Source organism: Alternaria novae-zelandiae (assembly GCF_023758075.1).
Source record: "Alternaria novae-zelandiae strain BMP 2774 chromosome Unknown scaffold_13, whole genome shotgun sequence".
Taxonomy (NCBI): Eukaryota; Fungi; Ascomycota; class Dothideomycetes; order Pleosporales; family Pleosporaceae; genus Alternaria; species Alternaria novae-zelandiae.
Genome location: NW_026056973.1, coordinates 1,067,663 through 1,082,742, shown reverse-complemented (window position 1 = coordinate 1,082,742; position 15,080 = coordinate 1,067,663). Strand labels below are relative to the sequence as shown.

At 57.4% G+C, this 15,080-nt stretch overlaps 5 protein-coding genes across 5 annotated transcripts; 3 read left to right on the top strand and 2 right to left on the bottom strand.

The window, feature by feature from the left end:
* Positions 1–274: 274 nt before the first annotated feature.
* On the top strand, positions 275–3,324 carry ATG1 (Serine/threonine-protein kinase; the record flags this gene model as incomplete). The annotated part of the gene is made up of 3 exons (XM_049400479.1): positions 275–436; positions 498–3,132; positions 3,182–3,324. 3 exons carry the CDS (start codon positions 275–277, stop codon positions 3,322–3,324), a joined length of 2,940 nt encoding a protein of 979 aa, XP_049254098.1.
* A 606-nt stretch (positions 3,325–3,930) lies between these two features.
* J4E88_006856 (uncharacterized protein) lies at positions 3,931–5,972 on the bottom strand (the record flags this gene model as incomplete). The annotated part of the gene is made up of 2 exons (XM_049400478.1): positions 3,931–4,068; positions 4,140–5,972. 2 exons carry the CDS (start codon positions 5,970–5,972, stop codon positions 3,931–3,933), a joined length of 1,971 nt encoding a protein of 656 aa, XP_049254097.1.
* A 479-nt stretch (positions 5,973–6,451) lies between these two features.
* On the bottom strand, positions 6,452–7,731 carry RPT4 (26S proteasome subunit rpt4; the record flags this gene model as incomplete). The annotated part of the gene is made up of 3 exons (XM_049400477.1): positions 6,452–6,572; positions 6,619–7,462; positions 7,515–7,731. 3 exons carry the CDS (start codon positions 7,729–7,731, stop codon positions 6,452–6,454), a joined length of 1,182 nt encoding a protein of 393 aa, XP_049254096.1.
* Positions 7,732–8,072: 341 nt separating this feature from the next.
* J4E88_006854 (uncharacterized protein) lies at positions 8,073–9,848 on the top strand (the record flags this gene model as incomplete). Its single annotated transcript, XM_049400476.1, has 1 exon — positions 8,073–9,848. One exon carries the CDS (start codon positions 8,073–8,075, stop codon positions 9,846–9,848), a length of 1,776 nt encoding a protein of 591 aa, XP_049254095.1.
* A 912-nt stretch (positions 9,849–10,760) lies between these two features.
* Positions 10,761–13,452, top strand: J4E88_006853 (uncharacterized protein; the record flags this gene model as incomplete). The annotated part of the gene is made up of 3 exons (XM_049400475.1): positions 10,761–10,765; positions 10,859–12,776; positions 12,874–13,452. The coding sequence occupies 3 exons, from the start codon at positions 10,761–10,763 to the stop codon at positions 13,450–13,452; spliced, it is 2,502 nt and encodes an 833-aa protein (XP_049254094.1).
* Between the last annotated feature and the right edge of the window lie 1,628 nt (positions 13,453–15,080).

The window sequence follows — 15,080 nt, the reverse complement described above, 5'->3', positions numbered from 1 at the left end:
GCTCCTCGCTCCCCCGACACGCTGCGCTCGCGATACCCTACATACCCTCCCACTCGTCTCTGCCGCCCTGCGCCGAACCTCTTCTCTCCCGCGCCCAGCTGCTCGTCGCGCCCTGCATCCCCGTCCCTCGGCCATCCATCACCACCATCGGCCGCCCTCGACCACCGCCCACCGCCCGCCTCCCGCCAGCCCATGTCCAACGCCCTCACGGCCGCGCTGTACCCACGTCTTCGCTGGTAGCTGACGCCCGGCTGCTCAGCCAGCGCCGCCGACCATGGCAACACCCCCCAACCCGCTCGCCCCCAGGCGGTCGGGCGCGTCGCCGCCAGTGTCGACGCCCGCAGCCACGGGCTCGGAGCAGGTCATCGGAAAGTTCAAGCGCCTGCATCACATTGGCAAGGGCAGCTTCGCCGAAGTCTACCGCGGCATTCACATTGTACGTTGCTGCCCTCCCTTGCCCGGGGCGTGCACCGAGTGCTAACTGTCTCGCCGCACAGGAGAAGCGCCAGTCCGTCGCCATCAAGTCGGTCAATATGAACAAGCTCAACAAGAAGCTCAAGGACAACCTCGTCTCGGAAATCTCCATTCTGCGCAGTCTGCACCACCCGCACATAGTCTCGCTCATCGACTGCCACGAGACGCCGTCCCGCATGCACATCATCATGGAGTTCTGCGAGCTCGGCGACCTGTCAGCCTTTATCAAGAAGCGCGCCGACCTCGTAAACCACCCGCAGACGCAGCGCATGATAGAAAAGTACCCGAACCCGACCGTTGGCGGCCTGCACGAGGTTGTCGTCCGCCACTTTGCCAAGCAGATGGCGAGCGCCCTGGAATTCCTGCGGTCCAAGAACTACATTCATCGTGATCTCAAGCCCCAGAACCTGCTCCTCAACCCCTCCTCCATCTTTTACTCGCAGAGTGGCACCCTCGAACGCATGCCTCTGGCTGCCAGCGCCAATTCCTTGATACCCGCCACCGGCATCGCCTCGCTGCCCATGCTCAAGATCGCTGATTTCGGCTTCGCTAGAATTCTGCCGACTACCTCGCTGGCCGAAACCCTGTGTGGCTCTCCCCTCTACATGGCACCTGAGATTCTGCGGTATGAAAAGTACGACGCAAAGGCCGACCTGTGGTCTGTGGGAACTGTGCTCTTCGAAATGATGTGCGCCCGACCGCCATTCAGGGCGAACAACCACGTAGAGCTACTGCGCAAGATTGAAGAGCGCAAGGACCAGGTCAGATTTCCAGAAGGCCTCGTCTGCACCAGGGCCATGAAGACCCTTATCCGCGCACTCTTGAAGCGAAAGCCAACCGAACGCATGTCATACGAGCATTTCTTCTCAGATGCCGTCATTCGCGATGAGATTCCAGACATGGTCGATGAGGACCTTCCGGGTTCTATGCAAGCGTCTGAGCGCATGCAAACCTCCGTATTAGAACCACCCATTGAGCCACCCCAGCGAGTCCACAAGGCGCCCCTCGAGCTGGAAGCTAGGCCTACTGACAGTCCATACTCGATCTCGACCAGGGACAGGACGACAGGCCTTGGGACAACACCACCTTCACGGCCGGCTTCTCGACCTGTATCCGGCAACTTCTCAGGCACTCCACCGCAATATCTGCCTGCAAGACGAGCTAGTAACGCCCCTATTGAGCCCAACGACGGACGCACTCCAACGCGTGAGCATCGTCGGCCTACGCTCACCAACGCTGCAACCGCACCAGGACGTACTGCGACGCTGCAAGACCAGACGACAGCACCTACTGCCACCAGCCACAGGCGCAAGTACTCTCGCGACGAACAAGGCCCGCCACACATCGGTCTCAAGGAGCACCTGGATCGCGAGCGAATCCCACAGAGGACGGAAGCAAACGTGTTGAAAGAGGCGGCAGAGCGAGCAGCACAAGATAACGCGCTTGACGAGGGGTTTGTCTTTGTGGAAAAACGCCGTGTGGAGATTGACGCACTGGCAGACGAGATTGCGAATAGTCCACAAACACAGCGGGATCGTCCCCTCCACCGGGAAGCAGCAATGAAGCGACGATCGACAACGCAAGGGTCGCCAACATCAACCACTGGCGCAGTCCCCTCGAAAGCCATCCAGATTCAGCAAAAGCCTACCATTACGCACCAGCGCACAGCTTCTTACAGCCGGCGACAATACCGCCCAAGCTTTGAAACCGCCACCTCTGCTCTTTCCAAGGCTATGAACATGGTCAATATCCGAGGGCTTGGTCTGTCTCCGCCGGTCATGAAGGGCGTCTCACCCCCACAGGGCTATTCCGCATTCCCAGCCTATCCCACTGCGCAAAGCAGCATGCTAATGGTCGGCGATGGAGGCAAATCCGTTGGCAAAGATGAAGATACCATGACGGTCAAAAGGATTGAGGATCTGGCCCAGCTCAGCCACGTTGTATATGGCTTCGCTGAAGTCAAATACAGTCAGCTTGTTCCGGTTGCACCAAGCGACCCAGCTTTAGGAGTCGGTTCCACTGGCGTTGCTCGCAAGCCCAACAGCGATGTGATCGACGATGACGATGACGACGAAGATTTGACGCCTGATACTATTCTCATCATTTCCGAGGAAGCGCTGGTACTCTTCGTCAAGACGTTGGCAATGTTGAACAAGGCTATGGACCTGACTGGCAGCTACTGGAATCGCGCCCGCCGTAATAGTGGCCCCGACGGAACAAGCCGAACCAATGCAAAGCTGGGTCAGGTGGTCTCATGGATGCGAGATCGATTCAACGAATGCTGCGTCAAATCTGAGATTGTCGCACGTAAGCTCAAGCAGGCACAGGGGCAGCTACCGGCAGATCATCCAAGCCATCCTCACAATCAATCGGCGGCATCCAGCTCTGCAACTGCTGTAGGTTCCGCGGAGAACATTCTACTTACGACTGGTGTTACCGCTGAGAAACTATTATATGACCGGTCGCTAGAGATGAGTCGCCAGGCAGCCATTGATGAACTCACTGGACACAACCTGGCGGACTGCGATATCAACTACTGGACTGCCATCACGATGCTTCAAGCTGTTCTTGAAGAGGAAGAAGAATCGTCCAACGAGAAGGCTGATGCCGAGGAGATTAATGGCCTCGACGGCGAAGATCGGCGCTCGATCCAGAAGCGTAAGTCTCGCTACAGTGTCCCCAAAGTGTACCCAACTAACCAACGCAGTCCTTGAACAAATGAGAAGCCGGCAACGGGCTCTTAAGAAGAAACTCGACGTTGTCAAGACTCAAAAGCGCACTTCTATCACTAGTGCGCCTGCACAACATTCCGTGGGACGCAGCTCTTCTTCCCAAGGTGTCGCAAAGTAGTCATGCATCGTACAAAACCACCTTTTCAAGTATCAAACTTACAACTGCTTGTTTTCGCACCTAGGGACGGCACTATCCTTACGAGCCCCTGCTCTCTGTGTATGGGTTTATCATTCGGTATTCTTTGCGTGGTTTGGGACAACGGGGCGTCATGAAAGGCATTGGCGCACTCGCATTCGTTCGCATATGATACCAGGATCTTGAATAGCAACGACGTGCAATTTTTCTCATTATCAGGCGTTTGAAATGAATAGCGGGTTCAGGCGCACGGTTGGGTTGGCATTCTGCTATGGAGGGACAGTGCTTGCATTGGTTGTGGGCTGGCCTTTGAAGCAATAGAACGTGTATCGAGACTTGCACGAATTATTAGTAGCTGGGGAATAACAAGAAGTGGTCAGTGTATCGAACTTGCAGACCATGCAGCAGACATGAAATGTGACACCTGCAGTCTGAATTCCCTGTTTACCATCATACGCGCAACCTCAGGTAGTGCCAGTAGATACCGGAGCTTTGCAAATGTTCAGCCCACATGACCATCCAAGCTAATGTACAAGCATGACGTTGCTCCACGCAATGAGCTCGGGCGTCCGTCTCGAGACCGCGTTTTCAAGAAATGGAAATGCTTATGATCTTAATATCCTCCTCCGGCTTCTCTTTGTATACTTTGGTATTCTCGATTTTGTGAATAACATCCATCCCAGCAATCGCTCGTCCGAAGATGGTATGCTTGTTGTCAAGCCAGGGCTGCATACATGTCACAGTCAGCGCACCGCCTCATCGTGAAACTGAAAGTAAACGAGAAGACAAGGACTTACCGTCTTTTCGGTGGTAATGAAGAATTGACTTCCATTCGAATTTGGGCCGGCATTCGCCATGCTCACTGTGTAGGCTTTGTCGTGTCTCAAGTTGGAGAACTCATCTGCAAACTCCTTGCCCCAAATACTCTCTCCACCAGTGCCGTCACCAAGTGGGTCACCAGTCTGTATCATGAATTTGCGGATCACGCGGTGGAATATGACGTTGTTGTAGTAGTTGTTGCGCGCGTGTGTGACGAAGTTTTCCACGGCCTTGGGAGCGGCGTCCGGGAAGAGACGGATGGTAATATCGCCGTAGGTGGTGTGGAGAGTAGCTGTAGTGCCTGTTGCGGCGAGTGCTTTGTCGTCTCTTTGTTTGCTGGAGGCAGCAACGCGAGGCTTTTCGTTCTGCACATCACGGGTCGACTTGGTAGCGCTGGCATCGTTAGTGTACATGTAGAAACGGACCTTGCTAGAACCTGTAGTGACGAGCATGGCATCTCTGGCCTCGGCTTCCTGTAGTAACGGGTTCTCGCTCGCTGCCATTTCGACAGTGACAACACCCTTTTTCTCTGGTTGCCCTTGGTAGAGGCACAGCCATAGCGGTCTGATGGATTCTTCCTGGCCGTACAGCTTCACAAGCTTGTTGGTCAGTGTGTTGATCACTTTGACGCCGTACATGCTGCCGTATAGGATGAAATTGCTTGTCTCATCAAATGTCACATTCATGCGACACCTCGTCATAGGCTGGTCGAGCTCTCTTTCGATGGCTATGCGTCGACCAAACTCCATGTCTTCCAGATGCTGGACAGCGGTACCAGCCTGTTGCATGCTGGTGATGGTCTCGATTGATTCGTCGTACGTGCGATGAAGTTTGCCGGTGGCAAAGTCGAAGACGCGGACCTTGCGATCCGGGAATGAAAGCGTCGCAAACTGCTTCCCCGTGGGAGATATGGTAAGCGACGAGGGCACACTTTTTGACTTCTTGAAGTCGAACAGACTGGTAGAGCTCTTCAGCCTCCAAACATTGTCTGGCTTCTCAAAGTTTCCATTGGGCCTCCAGTATTCCACCATACCACCTTGATCGACGCTCACAACACAGTCGAATTCGCTATTGTATGCCATTAGGTTCACTGACACCCTGTGAACGCTCCTGAGCATGTGTAACGGCTCTGGATTCTCCCCTCTGCCATCGTAAATGCGGATCCAACTGTCTTCTTCGGAGCTGACGGCCAGTTGAGGAAAGCTTGCGCCTCGGCCGTGCAGCCAGCAAACCGCTCTAGGCGTGTACTCGACGCTCAGCATGGCCAGCAGATCGAAGGTGACGACATCGAAGATCTTGATTGTCTTGTCCGAGCCGGAGGTAGCAAAGCTACGGCCGTCGGCGCTCACGTTGACAGACTTGATCTCGCCGGTATGCGCCCTGAATTCTTTGACAAACTCTACGCCGCCAAAGTCCTTTTTCCAGAACTTGACCACGCCGTCGACAGAGCTCGTTATGAGGAAGTCGGTGTGGGGGGTAAAGGTGGTAAAGCACAATTGCTCGCGGTGCATTAGCGATTTGGAGTAGCGGGTCGCGCCGGGCAGCGCAGCGACGTAAAGCTTCTCGTAGGGCAGTTTGCGCTTTTTTCGCTTCGGCGCTGAAGACGGAAGGGCGGGACCAAAGTCATCGTCGGAGGAGGAAGTATCGTCTGGGGAGGTTGTTAGGAACTTGACGCGCAACGGATGCACAAGGGACATACCGTCGTCCAGAGCCTGCACAGGAGCTTTCTTTGCAGAGACGGCGCTGTCAGCCTCCATTTCGGTACGCGAGCGCTTTGCCTTGCTCGGCGACTGAGACCCGTCCATTTCCATCATGGGCATGCAATTGAGACCGCCGGGGTGGTGCGGGTTGGTTGTCGCAGGCCCAAGCTTGGGATGATCGAATGATGCCGCGTCTAAACGCGTGACGTTGCACTATCACACGCGCTTGTCGGACAGTCGGAGAGTTTTGCGGGATACGTCAGGTACGCTAGCACGCCGTTCACGGGTATCCATGCATTGTGATCACGCCTCAGCAGAATACTGTTGTCATGTTCGCAGACGGTGTGGAAAGCCCACCCATTGCTTTCTTTTCTCTTGTTTCAATTTCAAGTGCTATCATAACGCAAGGGCATCGCCTGCTCTTCTGGCGCTGTGCGAGGAAATGTATGTACGCATTGGACTCATCACGAATCGGATAAACAGAGTGGGGCAGACGAATCATTGCTCCAGCCTCTTTCTATGATGCTATCGTACATGATGCCCATGGCTAATCTTCACATCATCATTACCATCCAAGCGTAGGTGCTGGCTCATAGCTTCTGGTAGTCCAGCTTGCCCTCTAGCTTCTTCGACTCGGCCATCTTCCGCACTGCCTTGTTGAAATCGTCCTGGTTGATCGAGTCTCGGTAGTCTTTGATGGCGAAGAGGCCGCTGCGATGTGTTAGCCATGTCACAGTTACACGGAAGAGACACTTACGCCTCGGTGACAACGTTGCGAAGGTCGGCACCGTTCATGCCATCGCTCATCTTCACAATGCTCTCGAAGTCGATCTCGCCATCCGTCACTACGCTGCCAGAGTGAATTTTCAGAATCTCGAGACGGCCCACTTCGTTGGGTAGGGGGATTTCGAGTTTGCGGTCAAGACGCCCGGCGCGAAGCAGAGCGGGGTCGAGCGTGTCGGGTCGGTTCGTCGCCATGATGATCTTGGTCTGCCCTAGGTAGTCGAAGCCGTCGAGCTGGTTCAGCAGCTCCATGAGGGTTCGCTGAATCTCACGGTCTGCCGACGTTCCCTCGGAGAAGCGACGACCGCCAATAGCATCAATCTCGTCCATGAAGATGATGCAGGGCTCGTGCTCCTTTGCGTACCCAAACATCTCACGGATGAGACGCGCCGATTCTCCGATGTATTTGTCGACAATGGCAGAGCTGACGACCTTGAGGAAGTTTGTCTCGAGACTGCTCGCCACGGCGCGTGCCAGGAGTGTCTTGCCCGTGCCTGGCGGTCCGTAGAGTAGCACTCCCTTTGGCGGTTTGATGCCTACCCGCAGAAACAGCTCGGGGTTCTTCAACGGCAGTTCGATGACCTCGCGTAGCTCCCTAATCTGCTCATTCAGGCCGCCGATGCCGCCGAAGCTGACCTGCCCTGGGTCTTCGAGCGACATGTTGTAGACGAGCGGGTCGACTTCGCGGGGAAGCATGCGCATGATGGTGAGTGTCGTCATATCGAGGGCCACGCGTGTGCCTTGCTTGAGCTTGGCCTTGTCGACCTTGGACCGGCATCCGACGACGTAACGGGGCCCCGAGGATGCCTTGACAATGACTGCGGCGACGTTAGTGTGGCGTCTTTTGGCAGGATGCACACGTGCACGTACATCGCTCCTCGTCCAACTGCTTCAGCACCTCTCCTATTATCTGGCCGACGCTCTGCAGCGCCTTGATGTTGTCTTCGGATACGTCGAAGTCGTGCTGCAGGCCCTTGATGTCCAGTCGCAGCGCCTTGAGCTTGGCCTCCCATTCTCTAGACTCGAGCAGCTTGGACTTGTAGGCCTCGAGAGCGTGCTCGCGCTCCTGGTCGCCGCTTCCGCTCATGGTGGACATGTGCGGCGGCGTGGGTGACGTTGCGGAGGAGCGGCGGCGTGTGGAGGCGGAGGTGATGGCACGCGTGAGGGCGGCGGGCGGTACTTTAAGGCAGCCGAGTTTGCTGCAGAGTCAAGACGGCGTGAATGTGTGCGCAGCCAGCGAAAGGGTCTGTCCGCGTTGGGTGGAGTGAGTGTCGGAATGGGAGACGTCGGTGGTGATGGCCACGGCGATGGCCTTGGTGTTGTCCATGTATGTGAGCGAGCTTGGACCAAGACGCCATTTCCGCGGCGAAAGTTAGCCTTCGAAAAAAGTTGGCCGATCAAATTCCTGCAACCACACCCGCAACCGCAATGTCGTCGTCCTTCTTCACCGCGCCGGCCTCACAGCGGAAACGCAAGCGCAGCGAAGCCACCGCCGGCGCCCCCAAACGACGCACCACAGACGCGCATGCTCGCCGCATGCAGCGCGAGGAGTCCATCAGCGGCAGCGACACATCCGAGGGCGACGGCGCACCCACGTTCGACGGCGGCGACGATGCAGACAGCGGCGCTAGCTCTTCGGAAGACGAGCACGAGACGGCGGCGGACAAGCGCCTCAGGCTGGCCGAGCGCTATCTCGACAACATCCGCAACGAGGTCGAGGAGGACGTGGGCTTCGACGCCGAGCAGATCGACAAGGACCTGATCGCCGAGCGGCTCAAGGAAGATGTTGCGGAGGGCAAGGGCAGGATATACCGGTCCATCGCTGCTGAGCTTGGGTTTGAATATGCATCACACGCCACGGCCTACTCAGGGCTGCAAAAAGCCACCACCGGATGCGCTGTCAAGCTGCCGCACGCCTGGACCATCAGCAAGGATCTCGTCGTCGAGAAGTGGGCAATTGCAGACCCGAAATCGTATGCGCCCGACCCCAACCGACCGTCCAACCTGACGCCGCGCACCACTCCCAAGAGGCTCCTGTGGCGCAAGGGAAACAAGAACAAAAAGGGCGACCGCGCCTTTCTGGGTCACACGGGCGAGATTGTGTCTATAGCCATCTCCGACTCGGGAAAGTACCTGGCCACGGGCGATGTGCATGCGCGTCTGGTCATCTGGGACGCCGACACCCTCACGCCCCGACACCTCTTTACTCGCCATCGAGATGCCGTTCTCTCACTGTCCTTCCGGAGGGGCACCGAGCAGCTCTTCTCTGGTGGCGCAGACCGAGCAGTCATTGTCTGGAGTGCGCCTGAATCTGCGTACATTGAGACACTGGTCGGACACCAGGACGCCGTCATTGGTGTCGCAGGCGGGTTGGAGATGAACCAAGAGACATGCGTCAGTGTAGGCGCCCGCGATCGCACTGCGCGCCTGTGGAGGGTCGTCGAGGAAAACCAGCTCGTCTTCCACGGAGGCGGTACAGCCAGGCAAAAGGGCTTGGACAAGCTGCGCAAAGGCCGATTTGGCAAGACTGTTGACGGAGACGACAAACAGGATCAAGACGTCGGCGCCAACCTCGACGACGATGCGCCCATGGCATATGCCGAAGGCTCCATCGATTGCGTCGGCCTTCTCGACGCCGGCTTGTTTGTCACAGCATCGGACAATGGAGCCTTGTCGTTGTGGTCTGTCAACCGGAAGAAGCCCCTTTTTACATATCCACTTACCCATGGCCGCGATCCACCGCTCTCGCCCGAGCAAATGTCAGCCAACGACGACGCCGCAACATCGACAAAGCCCGGTCCGCGGCTACCGCGCTACGTGACTGCGCTTGCTACCGTTCCCCTTGCCGACTTGATCCTCACAGCGAGCTGGGACGGCTGGATACGCGCCTGGAGGATTACAGCCGACAAGAAGAGCATTGAGCCCGCGGGCAAGATAGGACGTGTGCCGATTGCGGAAGACGAGTCCATGGTCAATGGCAGCTCTAGGGACGATGCTATTCTCATACGAGGCATTGTGAATGGTCTTGCAGTTCAGGAGAGAGGAGACAGAGGCAAGGATGGGCTGTGCGTGGTGGCTGCCGTGGGCAAGGAGCCCAGGTTAGCCAGATGGATGTCTGCAAAGGCCAAGAACGGCATTCACGTTTTCGAGGTACCGAGAAGAAGCCTGGCAAACGGCACAACTGAGGGCGAGGAGGAGGGTTAGGAAGCATAGGCGAGAAGTCACTTGCATTGCGAGGCGTTTGTGGATGCATATTAGATACCAATTCTCATGACGCATTTAGTGACGACTTATGGTCGCCTTCTTACACTGGGTGCAGCGAGACTCGGTCTCACAGATGGCTAGGGTATGCGTGATGAATGGCTCTGAGCTTGCTGTCTTGACGTTGGGTGTCGTGATGGTGGGCGGGAACTCGTTGCACGCCAGGCCCACAGCCTAGGCCAAGTCGACTGCCGCACCGGTGACGTTGGTGTCGAAGAAGCAAGCAGTGGGCGCTACACGTGGCCGTCGGCATGAGTGCATTTGAGTCGGGCAGCCAGGCGGTCAGTGAGGCTGCTGAGCTGGACACGTAGCCGCCTAGACGAGGCGTGGATAACTCGCAGCAGTGCGAGGCGGGTTGGGTGAGGTTAAGAGGCAGATGGCCGTCGTCGTCGTCGTCGGACTCCAGCTGCGTCTGCCCACGGCTACATCCACGGCCCGTCGCCAGACCATGCACGCGTCGGCACACAGCTTTGCCCGACATCTGCATCAGAGTTGGAGAGTTGGGGCAGCATCGCCTTTTCCGTGTTGGCCAGGTGGACGCGCTAGCACAACGGCAGCGGCCCAACCCAACTGCAGTGCTGGACTCGCTTCACCCGCTCAGCCGCCCAGCGCTCTCTGCTCTCCTGCCCGCCCCAAGACACCGACTGTCCCGCACGACCGCCGTCTGCCGGTCGCACCCAGCGTGTGTCGTTGCTGTAACTGCTGTACAGACTGTTGTAGTGCAGCGCTTCTGGCCCTCGCGCCCGCACTTCGCAGCCCCTCGACTGCTCCACCTTGGCCGTTGCATTGCTTCCCATCCCCGCCCCTCCCATCCCATCCATCCCATCGCCCGCACCCCGCCGCCCGGACAAGGTCATGCCGTTAGTCCTAGCCCATCTGCCCCACGGTCGCGCCCTGCCCCAGGCTGCGTCGCGCCGCTATCATGTCAAGGGCGACACTAACGTGGCCATCAGACTCCGGAAGGGAATCACTGTCAACAACCACACGGGCGCCTTCGAAGACGACGACGACGACTTCACCGACGACGACTCGGCCGGCATCCAGGTAGTCTCGGCCAGCGAGGACGAGTACAGCACCTCGGACGCGACCGACGAAGACGCCGAGGAGGAGCAGAGCGACGACGACATCCCAGAGGACGACACAGACGACAACGAAGAGGACGAGGGCTCGTGGGACTACATCGACGAGATCAACCCTTCCGACTCTGCCTCGCGCCCTCGCCTTGTCCACCGTCAGCCTGCGCCGCACCACGCGATCCCCCCACCTGCTGTAGCCCCCCCGCGAGCACCTCGACCCAAGCCCTCGCACCGCGACCGAGCCTCTTCGCGCCACGCAGCCCCCGTACCAGACCCTCCCTCGCGCCTCCCGAGCCACAGCCGCAGCCGCAGCCGCAGCAAGCTGGAGCGCGCACGCAGGCCGCGGCGGCCAAGGCCCCAATCCGTCCACCACCAGGACCCTCTCGACGGCGAGGATGACGACGACGACTACCCATACGCCCCGTCGGCCCGCCCTGGCCACCCTCCCGGCCATCCCAGTGCTGGCTGGGGCCACATTCCCCAGCATGCCCCCAACGGCTACGCCCCAAGCTTGATGTCGGATCCACGCTTCCCATATGCCTTCCCCGGCGGCGGCACCCAGTCGCCTGCGGGCCAGCTGGTTCCGTTTGGCCACGACACACACGCCGCCTATGCCCAGAATCCCTTTGCGCCCAATGGCCAGAATCCCTTTACCCAGGGCCCCCCTTCGGCTGCAGATCCGCGAGCCGGCTACTTTCCCGAATACCAGGACTCGCGCCATCAGGACTCGCGTCCGCCACGCAGAGGCCATCGCAACTCCATGCCGCCAGCGCCCCCGGGGGACATGATGCCTTATTCGCCAATGGGCTACTACCCACCATACGGCGCCCCGCCGTATGGCATGCCGCCTCACATGTATCCGCCTTATGGACATGCACAGCATCCCTCCCCTCCGCCGCAGCACCCTCCCTCGAAGCGCCCTACCCCGAAGCCCCAGCCCGAAGAAGAACACCATCCGCCCGCCGCGCCTGCTCCACCCCCACCACCCCCACAACCCCAGCCCCCTCAAACTCCGGCTATGCAGATGCAGCTCCAGCCAATGCAGCAGCCAATGCAACAGCCAATGCAGCAACAACAGATGCAGCAGCAACTCATGCAGCAGCCCATGCACCAGCAGCTCATGCAACAGATGCACCCCATGGCCATGATGCCTCCGCCACCGCCTCAACAATCTCCGCAACCCGACCCAAAAGAAGAGGGCATGCTCTCCAAGCTTGAGAAGCTCTTGCTAGGCAAAGAGGAGGAAGAGAGAAAGGCAGCCGAGAAGGCGAGAAGAGACGCCGAGCTGGCCAAGTTTGATCGCCTTGAGAACCTGCTCATCTCTCAGCAAGAAGCCAAAATAGAGAAGGAGAAGGCAAAGAAAGAGGCGGCTGAGAAGGCTGCACAGGAAGCTGCCGAGGCAAAGAAGAGGGGCGACGAGGATAAGCTCGCCAAGCTCGAGAGCCTTATCCTTGCCCAGAAAGACGAGCAACTCAAGCGTGAGGCGGCCGCGGACGCGGCTCGTGCAGCCGAAAAGGCAGCCGCAGATGCAGAGGCCACCAAGATTGCCGAGGAGAAGAAAGCCGCTGCGGAAAAGGCAAAGTCACTGCTCGAAGCAGCGCAAAAGGCACGCGAGGAGGCCGAGAAGAAGGCGGCCGCGGAAGCCGAAGAGACCAAGAAGGCCCATGAGAAGGCTTTGGCAGAGGCAAAGGCTGCTGCAGAGGAGCTTGAAAAGGGAAAGAAGGCCGCGGAAGAAGAAGCTGCGAAGCTGAAGCCTTCCGACGCTCCAAAGGCCCCGATCAAGTTCAAGGACGCCGTTGGCCGCAAGTTTAGCTTTCCGTGGGAACTATGCAAGACTTGGAAGGCATGTCCCACCAACAACGAGTTCAAGTCCAATGCTAACATTCTATCAGGGTATGGAAGAACTGATCAAACAAGCTTTCCTGCATGTCGATGTGATTGGTCCTCATGTGCATGAAGGCCACTACGACCTCGTCGGACCTGATGGCGAGATCATCCTGCCCCAGGTTTGGGAAACCATGATTCAACCCGACTGGGCCATCACCATGCACATGTGGCCAATGCCTGAGCCTCCACCACCTCCGCCCGAGCCGCCTAAGGAGGCATTTCCTCCGCCACCGCCCCCTCCACCGGATGCTCAAATGTTCATGTCAAGCCATCTTCCACTAAAGGGAAAGGGCAAGAGGGACAAGAGCCGGAAGCGAGAATCTCTGTCACATGCACACATTGTGCAACTCCCACCTCCTCCAGTCGGCTTGCCTGCGGGAGCAATGGCTCCTCCACCACCACCACCGCCACCTCCTGGGCATTCTGCTGGCGGTCCGCTACCACCCCCACCTGCAGTTGTTGTCATGCCTAGCGGTAGTGGCAGCTCTGGGAGTTCTTCCCGCAAGAAGCCCGCCCCATCACCGTTCTTCAGATGGGCTGCTGGTACCACCGCTCGCAAGGATTCTGTCAAGAAGAAGAAGTAAGATTGAAACACATAGAAACAAAGCAGTTGCAATTGCAGCGGTGGTATATTGCGATCGATCCCACGGCACACCCTGTGTTGTGTTCCTCGTTCGCGCCTTGTTTGTCATCGTGTACATGCGCTTGGCTGGTCTTACGTCTCTTAGCCGTTTCCTCCGTGCTTCCTTCGCTCAGCTATGCACATGCTGTGGCAGCGTCAGGAACAGCGTGTTTTTGCTTTGCAAATTATTGTATGTGGACTTGGGACTGTTTGTTTATGATTGTGCAGAAAAGCTCAGATATACCATGGTCGTTTAGCGTTGTACATTTCGTATTGCGTATCGCTTTGGCTTCTGGAATACGCCTTCTGCTTCGGCGTTGTGCTCAAGTTTGATTCGTCCTTTTGCAATCGCAAACGAACGCACGGACGACGGACTGGTGATTTTGATTATCGCGTGCTGGGACTGATGAAAGGTGACGAGAATATGAGAAATGGATCTATACAAACGAAAGCGCATGTTCTCGCTCCCATTGCACCGTGACCGGGAATATACGCTTGAAATAAGAGCAACATCACAACGTTGCCCAGATAGGCGTATTGAATAATGTCGAACTAATATATAGCCGCCCGGAAAGTCCACCAGATCGCTTTCAAAGCTGCTCTTCGCAACCCCGCTCATTCCGATCTCCTAGTTTTGGAAGAATTTCTAGCAACAGACGCAAAGGTATACATGGTCATGACACCAGAGCGGAGCTCCAGAATGTTCATAGCCATGAAGTCGGCTATGAACATGTTGGTTGTGATGGGGAAAGTCCTGGAGCACCAGATACAAGGAGTCAAGAAAGACAAGCCAGGACTTGCGGAGAGAAGGAGCAAGTGGGACCAGGACCGCAAAACGCAGAGTGGAGGAGAGAAGCAGAGGCCAGACAACCGAAGGCGATGACGAGAGGTTGGGATTTGGAACGGTGTAGCGTGGCGAAGGGCAGGACACGTGAAGACTGCAGGTGTCCACTAGCGGGGGTGTGAGGCAACGCAGGCTGTTCTATTTGCAGCATTCCAGAAGCATGTATCACGCATCTAGGTAGGTAGCATCGGCGACCAAATCTTGGAACCGACAGGTAGCCAGAAAAAGCTTGTTTGCTTAATTACTTCTGCCCGGTATTGTTTCTGCGGGGTACCTTACCGTACCAAGCTTCCGGAAGGCAGGCTCCGCCCCTGAGCTACCAGTCGTGCGCGACACTTCTACCACATTCCGGGCACACCTTTACGCTCGAGCAACATGTTTTTTCCCGATTCTGCGTCTCCACTCGTGTTTCTTGTCGCGAGAATCGTTTCTGCAGCTGCATCATGTAAAGGAGGCGCCTCCGTCCGTGACGTTCGGATGTGGAGCTGAATCTCCCTTGCACAACATGCAGAAAGCGACCCTGGCGCTGATCACTTCCTTTCTTGCCTACCGCGTGCGGCAAAGCAACAGTGTGATGTTATTTTTTGAGGCTGCTCAACAAACCGATGTCTGAGGCATAGCTTCTCGTCGCTAAGGACGCGAGCCAGCCACGGGGATGCGCACGCACGATGACAGCACGAACGCCCCTAGACCTACCGTGTTACCACAAAGGCATGGGCCAGTAGACGGGCATATAATCTGCAGAG